The sequence below is a fragment of the Gymnoscopelus microlampas genome, assembly GCF_963454915.1.
Source record: "Gymnoscopelus microlampas genome assembly, chromosome: 14".
NCBI lineage: Eukaryota > Metazoa > Chordata > Actinopteri > Myctophiformes > Myctophidae > Gymnoscopelus > Gymnoscopelus microlampas.
In genome coordinates, this window is record NC_139951.1 from 17,529,023 (window position 1) to 17,549,797 (window position 20,775).

A 20,775-nucleotide genomic window follows, 5' to 3' on the forward strand; every position below is an offset into this window, starting at 1 on the left:
GAGAAGTGGGACCCGGCTCTTTGGGTTCCGTTCATTTACCTTCCACCTCCAAGCTCAAAAGAACTCCTCGGGATTCAGTAAAGGAGAATAAGGTCGAAGGTACAGAACGGAAAAATGTGGGTGGTCCTGGAACCAGTCACGCACTGGAGCAGCCCGGTGGTGCAAATTGCTCACCAGACCTGAAAGTGTTGAGTTTTTAACACTTGTGTGTTACAGTTGATACTACTGAGATTTCAGATGAGAAGTGTGTTCAACAATAGAACATTGTGTGTAGTGTTTCGACAACAAGTTGATGTGCAATTGAGCTCATAGTGTTTTGTAGGTTGAAGCTTTGAGATTTCACATGAGAAGTGTGTGCAACAACTGAACATTGTGTGTAGTGTTTAGACTACAAGATGGATGTGCAATTGACATAAGAGTGTAAAGAGGGAAAATCAGAGTCTAATGCAGAAAAGAGAGTGACAGGTTTAGCATTTTGTGTGAATAGTTTTCAGTTTTGTGTGAGCAGTATTGACTGCCTTGTGAAACGCCTTGTGAAACGTGTGAAAACAATCGTGAAAAACTGTAATGTTCATATCAACAGGATGTGTAGCTTGGGTGCATTTTGAGAGGCCCCGAACAGGCTAGTTTTAGTCAGCGGTGGTTATACATATACATTACAGAAACTACTAAGCATGAGATGAGATGAACTGAACTGAAATTAAATAAATGAAAACTAACTGCTCTAGCCTGTCTCTCACCCCTGACAAAGCTATGAAAGAGGCAGAGAAAATGGCTTTCGTAAATTCTCACATTTGAGTGTGAATGATGCAGCTTCACCTGTCTCGCGTGTGTGTGTGTGTGTGTGTGTGTGTGTGTGTGTGTGTGTGTGTGTGTGTGTGTGTGTGTGTGTGTGTGTGTGTGTGTGTGTGTGTGTGTGTGTGTGTGTGTGTGTGTGTGTGTGTGTGTGCGTGCGTACGTACGTGTGTGTGTGTGTGTGTGTGTGTGTGTGTGTGTGTGTGTGTGTGTGTGTGTGTGTGTGTGTGTGTGTGTGTGTGTGTGTGTGTGTGTGTGTGTGTGTGTGTGTGTGTGTGTGTGTGTGTGTGTGTGTGTGTGTGTGAGAGAGAATGGAAGAGAACAATTTCACTAAGAACTATAGGGGGCACCACGCATGCTACAATGTATAGTACAGTATTCATAAAAGTATCATTACTTAGTAGTTGATCTGATGATACATACAGCATGTGATTTTTTTTATTGATGTAGAGAAGCCAATCATTCATTTTGTCATCCCTTTTTGAACCAATTTAGTCGTTAAGTCAAATTAATTGCTCCCCACAGATTTCTCCATCCTATACCTCAACACCCCCCAGCCCCAGCCCGTAGTAGTAGTACATGCAGCGACAAATATCACCCTCCCCCCAGCTTCCCTCCCCCCTAACACAGGCTAATTGTGATCCTATAGACATAGGCCAAACCAGATGCACTGCGGTGGATTTGAACCCTTAGACAAGACTGTCGACAGGTACTTTACCCCTGCTCCACACAAGCACAACATTTTCATTAGCTACTATGAAATTAAATTAAATTGATGAAAACTACTGCTCTAGCCTGCCTCACACTCCTGAGAGAGAATGGCCCCTGTAAATTCACACCTTTGAGTCTGAACGATGCTCAGCTTCCCGTGTGTCTTGTGGTTTGTAAGTGCTTGTGTGCGTACGTGTGCGCGCGTGTGTGTGTGTGTGTGTGTGTGTGTGTGTGTGTGTGTGTGTGTGTGTGTGTGTGTGTGTGTGTGTGTGTGTGTGTGTGTGTGTGTGTGTGTGTGTGTGTGTGCATAGTCTGTATGAATGTGTGTGCATGTGTTTGTGCATGCATACTGTACATGCATGCTGTTGATTAAATGTTTTGCGCAAATGAGTCTGTATGTGCGTACTTATTCAAACAAATTCTATGTTCATGCACAACGGCATTGTGCACCCACACTGTAGACTAGAGAGTGTGTGTGCGTACCTAGACTATCTTGCATGTACATGGTTGTGTGTGTAACTCCTAAGTTTGTCTTAAAACTGAACAAAAACACAATTATGGAATAGCAATATAGAATATAGCATGAATATTATGCAACCTATGCAATCGTATTCAGACAAAGGATGCAGTCGCTAAAAAGTTATGAATAATGCTTATTCCAGACAAAGGTCATTTATCATGATTTTTCACTCAATCTAATCTTACTATTAAACACACAATATGTGCCTCGGTTCTAATCACTTAATTACATTCTAGGGACCAGTGGTCCACTACATAAATAACATTAGGGTGTACATGTACATGTACAAATGTGTATTTACTGTAAATGTGACTGACTGTACTGTCAAAGATCAAAGAAATGGAATTTGAAAAAGATACTTTGTCTACTGGGAGAATTTTGACACCAATTGGTCCAGCGGTGTCCGAGATTTGCACACAGCCACAAACACGCACGAACGCACAGACAGACACACTGGACACACTGGACACACTGGACACACACACACACACACACACACACACACACACACACACACACACACACACACACACACACACACACACACACACACACACACACACACACACACACACACACACACACACACACACACACACAAACTACTCAAAATGGTGGACAATCCGAGGGCTGAGCTTATGGGTCACAGTGACAGATTTGTTCTTTGTGAATAGAGGCATATGCGTAAGTAAGTTTCATGGTTGTAGGCCAAACGATGACATATGCCTGTTCAAAGTTTGCATTGTTAATCTATTGCTATAGCACCTCCCTTTGGCCAATTGGAGTACGATTCAGCGCTGTTTGGCATGACCCTCTGCTAGGTTTCATAAAAATGTGATTCTGCATTTATGTACAGTAGTTAGGTTTGCAGGAGTGGCCTGTTTTGAACAAAATGACAGTCATAACAAACCTGCAAATCTATAGCTCTTTCAAGTTACCCAAACTCAACCAGTCAGACAGCCAACCAAACAAGCTGTGATGAACTTCAGACAAAAATAGCAGTGAGAACATGAAAGGTTGTCAGTCAAAAGAAAACTGTTTATTGATCAAACTATTTACAAAAATAAGTAAAGAAAATGTAACACAATCAATACAAATCATTATTGATGTAGCTATAATGTCACATCTGAGCGGAAGAAAAATCTATTTTACTCTTACGTACCTGTACAAAAGACATAATAAAGACAACCCGTAACCTAGTATGTAGGGAAGTGCGTGTGAGTGGAAAATAAAGACCAGTTTAAGGATAAATCAAACAAAGCCAGGAGCACATGTGGGAGCAGAGTGACTAAATAGTCTCTCCAGAATAGCCAACCAGGTGAAGCTCCTCCCACTAACGACCTCCACGCTGCTGTCTCTTCCTGAAAGGAGACGAGAGCACAACCAGTAAGTAACAATAGGAGCATCACACAACCAACACAACAACCAATCAATGAAGTGGTGATTATGATTCATACTTATGAGGTTGTACTGTAGATGGTGTTATGACACCATATGTATCCTGATCCATAGTGGCTACTTGGAGACTCTGATAGGTGGGGTCTGGACCTGTGGTGTGTGGACCTCCACGCTGATGCCTCTTCCTGGAAGGAGACGAGAACACAAGCAGTAGGACAGTAGGAGCAGAAAGAGAGGCATCTTTCAACAAACACAACAATCAATAAAATGGTGATTATGAGGTCATACTTAGGAGGTTGTACTGTAGATGATGGCGTGATGACATCATATGTATCGTGATCCATAGTGGCTGGTTGGAGACTCTGATAGGTGGGGTCTGGACCTGTGGTCTGACAAATGAGAGGGACCGGGGAATGTTTCTTTGGTCAAATACGTTTGTCCTATGTTTTTAACCCATCCTAACTGTCAGCAGGGGGAAACTATGGAACAGTGTCCTGGGAATAGTTATTGGTTCAGTACACTCACTGACGAGCTAGACTTCAGCCAGTGTGTGTGCGTGTGTGTGTGTGTGTGTGTGTGTGTGTGTGTGTGTGTGTGTGTGCGTGCGTGCGTGCGTGCGTGCGTGCGTGCGTGCGTGCGTGCGTGCGTGCGTGCGTGCGTGCGTGGGCCGGTAGATAGATAGATCACAGATCGATAGATCGATGCCTTTAGTGATCCCGCAGGGGAATATCAGAATCATATTTCTTGTACACTGAAAGCAGGGCAGGCCAAGGACTTCAATTCACGAATACTTTTCAAAATGGTCAATATCAACTATATAGGTCTATTTTATTTAAAAAAAAATCATGCATGAAGTCAATGAACACAAATGTACCATTCGGATATTCTTATTTTCAATGCATCTTTCAAGAAGTTAAATATCTCTCAATTGATATTACTTTAATAGATCCACCTGTATGAAGCCATTAGACAGTGATACCAATAAAGACATGTGGACGTAGAAGGATTATTAATTTTTGGTCCATAAATGATGTGATATCAGTTAAAGTCATATTACCAAACATGGTCACTACATTCTGTTGCTTGGAAAATAATTACCGGATCACTTGACTGATTGACAGCTGTCTGGTCATGTCCACGATGTGATGAAGTGTTCAGTGTTCCTACAATATAAAAGCATGGAATTGAAATCAAGTAAACCTAGCATTTACTTACGTTAAAAAGCGTTTCCAAGGCAGAAGTTCTAGACCTGTGAGTCAGGACCCAAAAATGTGTTGCAACTTTATCATAGGAATATTGTGTAATGTCATGTAATAGATCATGTCATGATCAATACAAATTGTTCGGTCCCAGTGCGAGAACAACATCCTAAGGAGACTAGAGACTTAGACAGATATCATTTTAACTGTGCGATCTGTTGCTCAACCTGGCATGAAGAGACGAATGAAGACGCATGAAGAGGTTTAGCTGCAATACATTGCTATTATTATCTTTTAAAGCCAGAAACAAGCTTGTATAGTGAACACAATTCTTCATAGTATGGAGAATAGAGCAATTTCCAAAGCTGGAGAGGCGGAAAGAATAATCTGGATCAAAAAATAAATGAATGATAGAAACATTTTTATAGTTTAGAGTGAATCAACAGTGATGAAACACATATAATAAACACATAATGATGGATTATATTTATGGAATGAACCTATTTTACCTAGTTCTCTGGTGCAAAGAAGCACACAGCACACCAACAGTAACCCCTGCACAACCACTATAATGACAAGTGGATCCAACTTCTGACCTGGAATCAGAGACAAAATAAAATATATTCTTACAACTTATGCTATAATAACTATACTATATGAATATAATGTAATATCATAATAGATTATAATAACATTTGAATTCAATTGCGGGCAATCATAATGTTTGCTTTTTCAATTTGAGCAAACGTTAACGTAAAAAACTATTAACATTTTACCATTAAAAAAAAAGAGCATATCCTACTTATCTCCAGCTTAGCTCCTTTGCCAAAGAGTATCTCTCCACATGCAGCCACAGCACAGTAGTACATCCCAGCATCAGAGGAAAGGACACTGTCCTTGGAGAGACTGTAGACACATCTCTGTGGAGCTGAACCAGTTTCACATTTCCTACTCCTGTCCCAGGGAGATGAAACCATACCAGGATGGGACTCACTTTGGAACCAGTACACGTTGTGTCCTCCTGTACACTGGGCACCGTCTTCTCTAGTCCCAGAGAGAACCCAGCACTGGAGGGTCACCGGGTCTCCAAGTGGGACCGGCCCAGACACCAGTACCAAAGTCTGGTTGATGGACCTCTCATGGTCATGTTCTGTGAATAGAATAGAATTTAGATTTTAGAATGAAAATGAACCTTTGGCTGACAAGATAAAATAGGCTATATGCAATCACAGCAGTTCATAGTCATGTCAGCACTGCAGTACAATTCATGGTAGATAAGTGCTACTGTATATCAGAAGAAGATCATCATCGAGACTGAATGTATACTGTACCATTTACAACCAAATATGTGCCCTTTTCATATTTCATGGTAAATGTTGTTCCGACTGCACAGAAATATGTTGCTTCATCATCTTTGTTGATATTCTTGATGGTTAGACTGATGTCAGCAGTGCTTATATTCACGATGAAACGTGAGTTTTTGAACGGTCCTTGTAGTTCTATTGTGTCATAGGTTGAAGTAGAAAGTAGTTGGAGTGCATGTCCCAGACTTTGCTTAAACCATTCAAGCCGTATTGTTGTTACATTTCGTGGGCATCGTAAAGTGATGGTTTCGTTGATTTGGACAAATTTCAAAGGTATCTGCTGGGTAACCCGAATCATGGCTGAAGAGCCAATCCAGTCTCCATGCTTAAACGTTCGTATTGTACGATTTCGCAATGTTCGAAAACGTCAGTATTGAACGAAATATCGATACATTTCGTTAGTATGGAACGTTTCATTGGTCTGCTTTCTGAGGACCAGACGTCTGTATCGAACGTCTGGACAATGCGACGTAAATACATCCCGAATCAAACAATAATAATTATAAATATAGCTGCAAGCAGCGATAATACGGGGACAGTGAATAGAGAGGGAGAGAGACATGGAAACGGAATAGATTGAAGAGAGAGAGAGTGACATGGAAACAATAGATTGATGAGAGAGAGAGATGGAAACATAATGGTTTGATTGGACATCTCAACCTACTGCCATTAACAGGATTCGAACTCTCAACCTTCAGACTAATAGGCTGCAACACTACCTATAGTGCTATAGCTTTGTCCAGGCTGATATTATCTGTTGAAGATCATAAACTCTTGCCTTCTTTCATGAACCAAGCCCCTGTTTCACTAACACTAAGATCACTCGTTCACAAACCATTTACCAATGAAGAAATTGTACATCTCCTCAGAACCAAAACGAGTGAAAGTAGCCGATCTACAAGCTCACAAACCATGAAAAGTTGTGAGATTGTAGATCAGCTATTTTCAGAATGAAGTATGTCATACGTTGAAAAAACGTACTCTCAAATAAGCATGTCAGGTTATCTTTACCATTTGCACATGTATTCATTGATACAGTCATGTTGTTTGCAATTCAACTTAAATTAAGTCTGCATCAAGTCAGGCTTGAACTGGCGACCTTGAGATTGTGAGGCATTCATTTAAGGGAGACGCCATTGGCCCAACAGACAAGTAACTGTGAAAAAGGAGATCACACAGATGATACAGTTTCACGCAAATAGCTGAAAATCCTGGGTTTAAGTGTTTTTCAAACTGCTCAAAATTGCGGAAAATCTAAGGGCGGACCTTACTGGTCAAAAAGATAGATGTGTTCCTCATGAGTCAAGGCACAAGTGTAAGCAAGTTTCACGACTTTCGGCCAAACGAGGCATGACTTATGCCTGTTTAAAGTCTGCCTTTTCAAAAAATTGCTATAGCGCCCCCTTTTGGCCAATTGGAGTAAGATTGGTTTCAGTGATATTTGGAATGACCCTGTACATATCTGCAAAGTTTCAAAGAAATGTGAGTCTGCATGTATGTTTTAGGCACAGATGAATAATTTTCATAAAACTGTAATAGTTAAAATCTATCTCCTCCTGGGATTTTTTAGCAATCTGCACGAAACGTTTACCACTTGAACTTTGGACCTCTGCCTACAAAAATTTCCAACGGATTTTCCATAAGTGAAAAAATGCAGAAGTTAGGAGCCAATGACTGTTTTTCATATAATTCAAAATGGTGGGCGATCTAAAGGTCAGAGGTCAAAAGTCAGACCACGAAAGTTGTCGGGCATGAAGAGACGCATGTGTGTATCGAAGTTTCATGGTTGTAGGTCAAACAGGGCATGAGTTGTACCTGTTCAAAGTTGGCACTTTCAATTGAGTGCTATAGCGCCACCCTTTGACGAATGAGTGTGAGAATTATTTCTTGGTAGTTTTTCATGAGCATCTACCATATGGCCGAGTTTCGTAAAAAGCGTATGCACGGTTAAGCCAGAACTGGCAAAAACAAGTATTTTTCAAACTGCTCAAAATTGCGGACAATCTAAGGGCGGAGCTTAATGGTCAAATCGATACGTGTATTCCTCATGAGTCAAGGCACATGTGTAAGCAAGTTTCACGACTTTCGGCCAAACGAGGCATGACTTATGCCTGTTTAAAGTCTGCCTTTTCAAAAAATTGCTATAGCGCCCCCTTTTGGCCAATTGGAGTAAGATTGGTTTCAGTGATATTTGGAATGACCCTGTACATTTCTGCAAAGTTTCAAAGAAATGTGAGTCTGCATGTATGTTTTAGGCACAGATGAATAATTTTCATAAAACTGTAATAGTTAAAATCTATCTCCTCCTGGGATTTTTGAGCAATCTGCACGAAACGTTTAGCACTTGAACTTTGGACCACTGCCTACAAAAATTTCCAACGGATTTTCCATAAGTGAAAAAATGCAGAAGTTAGGAGCCAATGACTGTTTTTCATATAATTCAAAATGGTGGGAGATCTAAAGGTCAGAGGTCAAAAGTCAGAGTGTGAAAGTTGTTCAGCATGAGGAGACGCATATGTTTATCCAAGTTTCATGGCTGTAGGTCTAACAGGGCATGAGTTGTACCTGTTCAAAGTTGGCATTTTCAATTGAGTGCTATAGCGCCACCTTTGGACGAAAGATTGTGAGAATTATTTTTTGATCGTTTTTCATGACCATCTACCATATGGCCGAGTTTCGTAAAAAGCGACAGCACGGTTCAGCCAGAACTGCGAAAAGTGGCAGAAGAAGTAGAAGAAGAAGAAGAAGAAGAAGAAGAAGAAGAAGAAGTGACAGAATACTGCCAATAACAATACGTGTACAGAGCAGAGCTCTGTCCCCGTAATAATAATAACTAGCACTAATTCATTGTTTTTTCCTGTGTGTATCAACATGTGTTTCTTAAGATTAGCATTTTGACTAAAGCTTTTGTCACAAACTGTACACTTAAAGGTTTTTTTCCGCTGGTATGATTCCTCATAAGTCCAAGTCATTTCCTGGTATAATAATCCACAGGTGTGTTCAGGAAGAGCCAGAAAAGTCTGCAACCAGCTGTAGTGGGGCGGCGTAGCACGACAATCGTTCCCTTTTGTGATTAAACCGCCAAATTTGGTGGTTGATTGATACATTGGGAACAAAACTGGATATTGGGCCATCGCAAATTCTCACCCTGGTGGGCGTGGCAGCCATTTTTCAAAATGGCCACCAGCGGTTGATCAAATCTTCCTAATTTTTGTCCTACTAGGCCGAAATGTTGCTCAAGTATGTGAGTATGAAGGTGTGTGGGTGTGTTCATGCTAATTGTCTAAAAGGGGGCGTTGCAATGGGAGTGGCTTAGATAACAGCAATATTTTGGGAGAATTGTTCAAATGGTGATACAAGCGGGAAATTTGGTACAAATCATCTTTGGAGATCACGCTTCGATTTAGGAAACCAGGCCACTCTTAACCTTTTTTCAAGATGGCCGCCAATTTTTTTTTTTGCATTTTTGCATATCTTTGCCTATTATCATTTGAAGTCAATCACCAGATCACCTAATAGCACTCCCATAGTATGTTTTTGAACATTTTCAAACAGGAGTTACCATTTATTTGTAAGTCACTCCTAATGAGAATCGTAGCATCCTCAATTCTGCCACCTCCACCTCCTGTCTTTTCGTCAGTGCCACCGTTTCCAAGCCGTACAGCATCATGGCTGGTACCCCTCCTGTCTTATACATCTTCCCTCTCACTGGTATACTTCTGTTAAAAACAAGTAAGACGCGCGAACGCTGGAAGCGAACCCAGCTCGAAAATATTGTGTATTTACGGGTGTGTGTGTGTGTGTGTGTGTGTGTGTGTGTGTGTGTGTGTGTGTGTGTGTGTGTGTGTGTGTGTTGACTGTAGCTGCACTCTGGCGCACTCTGTCGGCCGCACCCAGGCAGTGCACTGCACACAGACAGACAGACACACAAGCCGAGCAGACTTTCATAGTAAGCTCCACTTCCGCGTTCGCAATAACTCCTGACACTTTCCTCCATCTGTTTCCTCAAAGTGCTCCTTCCGTCTTCTCAACACACTGTCTTTGGTTGCTAGAACATTTCCATCCATCCTTTATCACCTTAACCTGTTGCTCATCCTTCCCATCTCAGTGCCTCTGTCTAGTCAAAATGTGCAGGTCCTTTTCTCCCTCCTTGGTGTCCAACCTTTCATACAACTACTCATACTCTTTTCCTTAACCCTCACCACCTTTCTCTCTGCCTTACCCCTCATCTCTTTGTACTCCTCCCTACTTTCTCTCTGGCTGCCTTTCTTATCTCCTCCCTGAGCTCCACACAGCATTGTTCTTCTTCTTCATCTTCACACCTAACACCAGCTCCTAGTACTCAAGCCATACTCAAGCCATGTTTGAGTACTGCAGGCTCCAAGGGCCCAGCTTCCTGCTTTGAAATAGAGTCTAAATAGGAAGTAAAAGTTCATATGAATGGCCAGTAGGTTCGCTGTTTTACCCCTGCTGATGTCAGAAAGATTTTCTCTCCATTCAAGTGGGTGGGTTTTTGTCGCTAGTTTAAAGTCTTCTTTCAATCACCATGATATGCGTTTTGGGACATTTATTTTTATTTATTTGTAAATTGATGATAAAGTAGGGTATGCTGTAGGAGGGGCGGGATGATTTGATTGACAAGCTACCCAACCAATAGCATTCTTTCCGGTTGCGCAGGATATGACGCGATATAGAAAGATAGCGGATTTGAAATTCCTGAACAATCGGCTTCATTTACGGTCTGTAGAAACCAATGGCGTCACTTTGTCCAAACATTTTTACAGTCTATGTGCTACTCATACGCTGGCACCGTCACTGTAAATGGTAACTCCTGTCGTGCTAATAGGTGATTTGGTAATTGACCCCAAGTAATAGGTAAAGATATGCAGAAATGAAAATACAGTCTTTTGGTGGCCATCTTGAAAATAAATGGCTGCCATCTTTGATTTATGAGTTGCCCGGTTTCCTAAATAGAAGCGTGATCTCCAAAGATGATTTGTACCAAATTTCCCGCTTGTATCACCATTTGAACAATTCTCCCAAAATATTGCTGTTATCTAAGCCACTCCCATTGCAACGCCCCCTTTTAGACAATTAGCATGAACACACCCACACACCTTCATACTCACATACTTGAGCAACATTTCGGCCTAGTAGGACAAAAACTAGAAAGATTTGATCAACCGCTGGTGGCCATTTTGAAAAATGGCTGCCACGCCCACCAGCGTGAGAATTTGTGATGGCCCAATATCCAGTTTTGTTCCCAATATATCAATCAACACTTCTGCCAAATTTGGCGCTTTAATCACAAAAGGGAACGATTTGGCTGATATATCGTGCCACGCCGCCCCACTACTGGGCAGTACCTTCTGTTGTCAGGCTGCTGAAAAGGGCTCATGCTTCATTCAGCATTCTGACAGCAGCCGGGTTAAAACTATTCCAGAACCTGGTGGTGGAACTCTTGATACTGCGATAGGTCCCCTTGCCCGGTCGCGGTCGTTGTAGGGTTCTGAACAGTCTGTGACTTGGGTGGTACTTGTCCTTGATGATGCGCTTGGCTTTGACCACGCACCGCTTCTTGTACAGATCCTGAAGCGCTGGGAGCTCGCTTCCCATTATTCGCTCTGCCGATCGCACTACTCGCTGTAGGTTAATCTTCTCTCGGGCAGTGCAGTTCCCGTACCAGGCCGTGATGCAGCCTGTTAGGACGCCTTCAACCGAACTGTTGTAGTACAGCTTGAGGATGCGCTGTCCTACTCCAAGCTTATTCAGGCGGCGGAGCCAGTACAGTCTCTGCTGAGCCTGGTCAGTTTAATTTGTGAATTTTGTTTGAATGCCCAAAAGCTTGCTTTGAGTAATTTCCCTTAAACGTGTCTCATAAAACAATGAAAATAGGATGTTTTTAATCATAGCTGATGATGCTCAGAGCATCCCCACCTGGTGTGGGAGGCTGTATTTGCATGGGTTCAATGGAAAGGTTCAAAAGAAAAACTTGAATCTGTTCTTTTTTAGTTCCCAACATTGTTAGGACCAAGCGTGCAAGTGGTCTGACTGTGTTCTCCGCTTATTGCCTCATAATGATTATGATCATCATAATTACTACTGAGGTACTGGGAACAAAAAACAGCTGATCCCTGCTTCTATATGTAAAAAGACCTCCGGGGAGGTCCACCAGGCTCACCGGCCGGCCCTGCATACCCACACTTAAGCACCCCTCGGCGGGCGATAAGTCGGGGAGGTCCCTGCGGTCCATGGGCAGGTCACCGGGCCGCCACGGCGGGGCGGTGACCTGCAGCGCCCGGGGTTCTGTTGCCGAGGTTGTGATATTTCTCAAACCCTATCGTGAACACTCGGCCGTTGCCAAACAAACCACACTCCGTCAAGTCCTTGCCGATGCATGCGCTGAGTTTGATTCGTCGGTGCCATATATGCGTATGACCATATATGGACACAGCCGTCGGATCTGTGGATCTGGACAACCGGATCTCCATGTATGCCTATATACAGTGTGGGCGTATCGGGTTTGTTTATAGTTATGTCTGAGTCATAGTCACATGCCTATATATATGGGCGTATCGGGTTTGTTTATGGTTATGTCTAAGTCATACTGATGTGGCCGTGGTTGGCCGGCCGGTATTAGCCAAATTTAATGTAGGATATGGGGGAACTTTGATTTACAGAATAATGTCAATGCATCTGCAAGATACAGTATCTTTGCACCAGTAGGTGTTATCATAAAATTGGTTACCTGTAAAATGTTCAGCTCACACCAGAACAACTTGAATGACCATGTAGGGCTGCAGTGTCTCTTCTCTTCTCTGTATGATTTGCAACTCATCAAACAATAACAGTAAATAATGTATGTCATGTTAATTTGTTCTCAAAAGGATTGCCAAACCTGCCTGTAGTGTCAACCTATAAGTATTTCCATCACTGAAATTTACCATATTCATACTGTGAAAGAGAGGGAGAGACAAGGGTTGACTTATTTTTATTGTTTTTTTTTTCATTAACTTTTTACATATAGAAGCAGGGATCAGCTGTGCAGCTTGTTTTTACAAAATGTAGCAAAATATCCCAAATTACAAGATAGCCTACCTCCATTTTAGTATAAATCAACATCAATTGTAACCTCTCTAAGTCACTAAAAAGTTGGATTGCAAAAACATAGTAAAACTATGGGAGCACAGTTCTCCGCCAGGTCAGGAAGGTTATTGTGGGCCAGCAATATTTGGAATTCACCAATCAGGATGGAATATAAAAAAAAGACACAATCTTGTAGGAGTAATATAAAAAAGAAAAAGGTTACAAAAATCGGCCTCCTGGTGGCGCTATAATAGGACAATGTTAAAAGGGTGGCATTTGTTCTTCAACCTAGTGTAAATCTGCATGCAAAGTTCCACAGCAATCGGACGCTGCGTTCATGATTTGCGTCATTTTGATGAAAATGGGCCACTCCTGCAAACTTTAGATGTCAGTGTTAGCCAATGAGCATGGAATATAAAAAATCAAACAGATCCATCTTGATCACATGACTATAGAGATCATGTGTACCGATGTGCGTGATGTTTGGATAAAATCTGAAGGCTTAATCTAAAAAAGAATGTTTTACATAAGTCGGCCTGCTGGTGGTGCTATAAAAGGAAAAAGTGAAAACAATTCCCTTGGCCTCTGGGGAGCGTGCATGCAAAGTTTGATGCAGATCGGTGCAGTTATGGTGACACACTCAAATCGGCCTGTTATAGCGCCACCATGGGGCTGATTTGAAAATGTTCAAGTGGCATTTCTTCCTCTGCCTAGTGGGAATGTGCATGTGAAATGTTACGGAAATGGCAAGCTGTGTTCATGATTTGAAAATGATGCATTTTGTTCAAAACGGAGCAATCCTGCAAACTTTGGAAGCCAACCTTAGCCAATCAGAAGGGAATATGGAGAATCGGACAGATCCTTGGTGATCGCATGACTATAGAGATACTGTGTACCGATTTGTATGACGTTTGGATAACATCTGTAGGCGTAATGTCAAAAAATACGTTTTGCACAAATCGGCCTCCTGGTGGCGCTATAACAGGCCCATGTGAAAAAGTTGGGGCATAGGTTCTGAATAGGCATCAAGGGAGTGTGTGTGCACAGTTTCACAGCGACCGGGCCAACGGTGCCGGAGATTAGTTGGTAACGGACGGACAGTACACACGGACGGACAGGGTGCAAAACATACTATCTCGCCATGCCTTTTGGCCTGGCGGAGACAAAAAAGAAGAAAAAATATAAAAGCTATAGAAATAAACAAGGCCATACATGTGGGCATACTCTATGTGACTGATTGTGAATGATAACCTGATCTGTGCTGTATGCACTTTAAAATCAATATTGGTATTGGTGAACAAGTGTCATTTGAACTAATGTAATGTAATGTAATCTTAGATGTGACAGCTAACCGTGTTGAAGCACTTCACTGCCAGTCTAATCTCACAGCAGAGTATATACTCTCAGAGTTCAACTCTCTCTCTCTCTTCATCTTTTTCTTTCCTTTAGCTTTCCTTTCAGGGAAATCCAATGCTGCATAGTTCACTTCTTCTTCAACAGCATCATCACCATCCTGGAGAAAAGAATTATGGAACCAGAGATCAGGCTGTGGCCTAATCTAAATCACTTTAGTCGAGTCAGAGTCGTGACTAAATCATAATAATCAAAACAGCATTGATTCTTGACACCAAACACACCAAAGACAACAGAGCTCTGGACTCAATTCCTTGACAACCACAACCCTACGATGTCTGAGAGACCTCACAGTCAGGGAGAAGAACACATCGTAAAGCACAAGTACTGTATGCAGCTTTTGACTCTGTTGTACCTGAGGTGAGTTTCTGAACTGTTGGGTGGAGCCGTTGTAAGAAAACCATCCCATCAGTGCATTGATGAATATCAATTATGAGAAAACTGGGTGATATGATAAATCCAGTGTAAACCTAAACGGAGGAGTGGTGTCAGGGTAGGCTTAGTGTGGATTAATTATATGTCAGATCACTGGTAAGAATGGGTGAGGAGCAGGTGGTGGCACTGGGTTGACAGAATAATTACCCGTCAAGCCTTGTGGAGGTAATTCACTGAAACCTTTGGGATGACGGGTGCTATACTTGATGCACCCAGAGCCGGCTTACTACAACTCACCAAGGTCCCTTTTTATGACACATTATGGTATTACACTTAAATGACAGTTGTTTGTAGCATTAGGCATTAGGCAACATATCAAGTTTTCCAAAATGAAATGTATAGTTTTATAAGTACAAGTGTTCTGGTAACGGTTACAACGGGTACTCTGACTACGGGTACAACGAGTGAAATGGGCATTGTGTCGGAGGGGCGGCATACGTTCCTAGCGGGCATCATAATCAACAGCATCGTTCCCAACAGGCATCAGCCTAGTATTCAATAATTACCTGTTCCCTTGACTGATGAACAGCTGACTGGTCATGTCCAAGATTAGATGAAGTGATCAGTGTTCCTGCAAGTAAAAACATGGAATTAAAAACAAGTCAAATTATAAGCTTTCTAAAATGTTTCTGAACCTGCGAGTTGTGACCCAAAATGTGTCGCAAATTTGATAGAGGGTCCCAGTTGAGAACAACATTCTAAGGAACTGGTTATACAATATGTCATTTCACTGTGTAATTTATCACACTAGCAGGCGTGAAGTTACATTTCTTGATTTACATTTGTTTTGGTTTTCATCTATAATTTATAATAATTATCTATTCTTTATATGTATAGTTTATAATGAACTAAATGTCTCATAGTATGGAGGTACTTTAGTATGGAGTGATTTGCAAAGATGGGGAAGCAGGCCTGGAAAAAGTGTGTACAGATAAATATACAACAATACACATATCCCTCGCAAAAGATTACTTTTTTTTTCTCAATGAGATTTTACCTGTATAAATAAAGGATGAAAACATTATTTTCATTTTTTTGTTGAATCCTTGTATTTGGAGCTATACTTAACAAAACACATAATGATGTATTATTATGCATCATGTAATCGATCTATTATACCTTGGCAATGTTCACAAGCACTCTTTATATTTCTGGTGTAGTAAATAAGAACGACAATCACGATCACACAGCACACCAATAGTAACCCCAGTACAACCAGGACAATGACAAGTGGATCCGACTTCTCACCTGGAATCAGAGACAAAAAAATTCTTAACTGTTTATGACTCACTGAAAATATATCCTTTTATACTACACAAATGTAATATAGTATAACACCATTTATGATAATAGATTATCTAAAACAATACAATATGAAGTCAATAACCTGACTTTAATTCTGTATAATAAGTATTCCCTAATGGGATACTGTGGCTTTTTAATATTTTAAAACTTTTGTTATTGGACAAATATTAAAACGTTCATGTAAAAAACTAAATAATGTAAAATCTTACCATAAAAATGTTAAAAACAAATTACAATTTCAGTGAAATCGAAAACCACTAATAGGTAGCACTGTCTATCTAAACCTTCCGAAGAAACACAGACAAATACAAATGACTTTTTTGCCCTCCATTCACGGTAATATGGGAATTTAGAGCTTCATAATTTACACCATAATTAACACCAACATTAAATGAAAATGAGCATGCAGAAATATTAAAACAAAAACTGTATATACAATACAAACATACCATAGTGAACTGCACAGTTAAAACCAAAAAGCCTGAAGGTTTACTTATACAATATTATTACAATGTGTGCATTCAAAGGAAGAGAGAGAGAGAGAGAGAGAGAGAGAGAGAGAGAGAGAGAGAGAAAAGAAAAGAAAAACATGTTCTAAAGCTATGTCATCGCTTCTATTAACAAATGCATATCTTACCTATCTCCAGCTTAGATCCTTTGCCAAAGAGTATCTCTCCACATGCAGCCACAGCACAGTAGTACATCCCAGCATCAGAGGAGAGGACACTGTCCTTGGAGAGACTGTAGACACATCTCTGTGGACCTGAACCAGTTTCACATTTCCTACTCCTGTTCCAGGGAGATGAAACCATGCCAGGATGGGACTCATTTCGGAACCAGAACACATTGTGTCCTCCAGTACACTGGGCACTGTCTTCTCTAGTCTCAGAGAGAATCCAGCATTTGAATGTCACCGGGTCTCCGAGCGGGACCGACACCGGTTCCAAAGTTTGGTTGATGGACCTCTCATGGCCAGACTCTGTGAATAGAATAGTGATTTTAGAGTGAACACATACTATGGCTTACAAGATACAATAGGCCTCTGTATGCAGTCATAACAGTTCAAATCTTCATTATGTCCTGGCAAATAAGTGGTAAATATGTACTGTAAGAATATTCAGATACAATTTACATTCAGTACATACAGTAGAGAATGAATGTGACATACAGTACTATACCTTTTACAACTAAATATGTGCCGTTGTCATATTTCATATCATATGATTCTCCTATTCCACAGAAGTATGTTGCCTCATCATCTTTGTTAATATTTCTGATGGTTAGACTGGAGTCAGTAGAGTTTTTATTGACGATGAAACGAGAATTGTTAAACTGCCCAAATAGTTTTGTTGTGACAAAGGTTGTAGAAGAAACTTGTTGGAGCGTATGTCCCAGACTTTGCTTGAACCAGTAAAGAAATCCAGATCCTTTAATTCCCGGGCATCCTATAGTGATGGTTTCATTGATTTTGACAAATTTCAAAGGTACCTGCTGGGGAACCTGAATCATGACTGAAGAAAAGATGGAAATGGTAAAGAAAAACAAGCAGAGACTTAATAGTTAAAAAAGCAAGAAAAAAACGAAACCAAACAAAACAAAAAACAAAGGTAAAACAAAGACCAATAAATATATACATAAAATGTGTTACAAAGTTAAATATTATCTAAATATGGGTCTTACAGTATAACAAAATAGATGTACTTACACACTGTTCTCAGAAGAAGCAGAACAAATAATGTTCCAGTCATTGTGATATGACAGAAAGCTGCCTCAAATGAAACGTTAAGTCTGATGATCAAGGTTTACTAAGTGGAAAATGCATCATGTGACTGTCTAGAACATGAAAGGTACACTTCCTGTACGTCAAACTGTTGGTTATTTGTACAAAAGAAAAAATGTAATAAAAATAAATACAACAATATATAGGCTAAAATACAGGACAATTCGGGGAGGAAAAAACTAACAAAAGAATAAAGTTGGCTTAAAATGACATATTCAATCAACAAGTAGTATGCAAACAAAGAAACATAGTCTCACGACACGTTGCCAGACGATCAGAGATCTCCACCTACTGATACGCCTGGTGCCATAAAAATTCATTGAATGGGCTAAAACTTTGAGGAAATTAAAAAAGATAACTAGGCCAGTGTAACGCCAGTGGGATGTCGGACTTAAGGGCAGTCCCCGGTGGGAATGCATGCCATATCTAGGAATGCAATACCCATTGTACTTGTTGTCTTTGTTGTCAGAGTGTCCAGTGCGGTGGCCATTATCATAGCATTTTATCATAGCATTTTATGATGCCAGCACAGTGATCTCCATATACTGTATGGGTGTAAAACAATCATAAAACTACAACTGGTACAGCTACACAAACGTAACACAAAGCTTGGCTGATCGGTGAAGCCGATGGCGATGGGTTGGGTTTGCTAATCAGGGAAGCCAATACACGTATTCCTTGGACGTAGAGAGACTGACACGCAGACAGAGACAGATACAGACAAAGCAAGGATTTTCGTTTGGGCATTCCTTCATGGGATGGTATCAGCCGGTATCAGAAAATATTTTACATCTGTTAAAAGTACAATAGATGCTCAGTGCCGTGTCATGCTGCTGTGTTTCCGGCACAGCGTAAACATGTGGTGCTCCCTTTGAATACAATTCAAAACATGCACTGCGCTCAGGGGGAAAAAACACCTCGGTGGACACAGCCCCTTGATGTGTTTCTTTTGCACTTTGTCTTAAAGCTTGTGATGTCTTGTGTAAAAGGACTTTGAATTACTTTGCTGTTGAAATGGCACAAGGGACAGAGCCTGAGTGAGAAGTAGGCTAATGAGCATGGTCTATCAGTCTGTGGTAGCCAGCATCCTGTTCTACGCTGTGGTATGCTGGGATGTGGCATCAAAGCCTGGGAGCTGCATAAGCTCAATAAGGCCTGGAGATGGATGGGTTGAAGATAGTTGCAGAAAGGAGGATGAGGGACAAACTCAACTCCATCCTGGATAACCCCTTCCATCCATTCTATGGCGAGCTGCAGAAGAGGGTGGGCACCTTCAGCCAGAGACTCACTCTACCGCAGATGAAAACAGAACAGTAGAGACTTTCCTTTGTGCCAACTGAACATCAGACTGCCTACAACGATTGAGAATTCTCTACCTGAACACAGACACAGAACCATGTGGTTCTGTGTCGGTTGCTCTCGTGTGATTGTGTCCATGTGTGTCTGTGAATGTTGTCTGTGGTAGAAATGTATATGTAGAAGGTTGCTTATTGTTGAGTATAGTGTTTTGTATTGTCTGGTATATACATTTTTTATCACAATATGCTGCTGTAACACCTTAATTTCCCTTCAGGGATCAATAAAGTATATCTCATCTCATCATCTCATCAAAATGTGCTATACAAACAGCCTTACCTTGCCTTGCATCAATACAGTCATGATAATCGCAGCCCATGTACTGTAATGTAAGATGACGATGAAACAGAATTACAGATATTGTGTTTTTTACATGTAAAAAGTGTAACAATCTTATTGTCGTCTGACATAGTGGCACATCCTTGAGTGGTTTGAAAATAAATGATTTTATCAATTTAAAAATTGTATTTCATGGGTTGTTTGCCTCAGTCTGTCAAAAATAAAACATGTTTAATTTCTCTGAGAGGTGACCTCTTAGTCAGTGTTCTTACACTGGCCCTTCCTCCTCATCAGAACTTCTAGGATCACAGATATTCTGTGCACTACGCCTCACAGCATGTACTCACTGTTAGTTTCTTGTAAGTGATAGTGATCTATGAAATTGGGTTAAATCTTATAGTTACACATATGACTGTGAATACACTCCCATTCCCATACATTGTATGCATATCTGCTGCTAATTTGTAGGTCTTTATCTGCACAAGAGACATATTCATCTGTGTCTTTATCACACTTTGTATATTTTATTAGTCTGTCTCTTACACTCATTGTGGCAAGTTTACATACATTAGTCAACTAAAACTCACCAAACGACCAAATGTCACTCTGACTTTAGACAGAGCGCAGACATGCATGCACTCTACGGAACACAGACAGCTAGGCAGAGTGAAACAAAGACACATGCAGTTTCACATTACTGTGTCACTACCAACTATTACAACTAATCAGGGAAAGATATGGAATATACAGAGAGAGAGAGAGAGAGAGAGAGAGAGAGAGAGAGAGAGAGAGAGAGAGAGAGAGGGAGTGGTGCAGTGTGTGTAATACGACACCACACCACACCATATATCTCTCTCACCAGAGAGATAGGGAGAGAGAGAAAGAGACACATACCGTTGCTCTGTTCAAGCCCACGTCTGATTAACACCCACATAGAGTACATTTGTAAACATGACCATGCATGCCTGCACGGCTGTGAAGTTATGGCAAGTACAGTATAAACACTTTAGTCAACTAAAACTGACAACACAATTTAAATGTTACACTGACTTTATATTTCGTGAGCACATGCGTGCACACACAATATAATACAGAGAGAGCCAGAGAGAAACAAAGAGAGAGACACAGCTTGAC

The 20,775-nt window shown here is 41.0% G+C and overlaps 1 protein-coding gene and 1 long non-coding RNA gene across 2 annotated transcripts; both read right to left on the minus strand.

Moving 5' to 3' along the window:
* Positions 1-3,238: 3,238 nt before the first annotated feature.
* On the minus strand, positions 3,239-4,590 carry LOC311060625. The gene is made up of 4 exons (XR_014602293.1): positions 4,523-4,590; positions 3,713-3,813; positions 3,484-3,609; positions 3,239-3,387 (listed from the first exon to the last, which is right to left on the minus strand). It is a non-coding gene; the product is annotated as an uncharacterized lncRNA (long non-coding RNA).
* Positions 4,591-14,377: 9,787 nt separating this feature from the next.
* Positions 14,378-17,731, minus strand: LOC311059775 (uncharacterized protein). The gene is made up of 5 exons (XM_084077823.1): positions 17,405-17,731; positions 16,864-17,205; positions 16,041-16,169; positions 15,428-15,492; positions 14,378-14,586 (listed from the first exon to the last, which is right to left on the minus strand). The coding sequence occupies exons 1-5, from the start codon at positions 17,439-17,441 to the stop codon at positions 14,440-14,442; spliced, it is 720 nt and encodes a 239-aa protein (XP_083933949.1). The 5' UTR covers positions 17,442-17,731; the 3' UTR covers positions 14,378-14,439.
* Positions 17,732-20,775: the final 3,044 nt, after the last annotated feature.

Excerpts from the sequence above, each read along its gene's own strand:
- LOC311059775 (XM_084077823.1), bottom strand. The coding sequence starts at position 17,441 with ATGAAATATGACAACGGCACATATTTAGTTGTAAAAG. Across the intron at positions 17,206-17,404 it reads CACATATTTAGTTGTAAAAG|AGTCTGGCCATGAGAGGTCC; the intron begins GTATAGTACTGT and ends TTCTATTCACAG. Across the intron at positions 14,587-15,427 it reads TTCATCAGTCAAGGGAACAG|GATGGTGATGATGCTGTTGA; the intron begins GTAATTATTGAA and ends TCTTTTCTCCAG.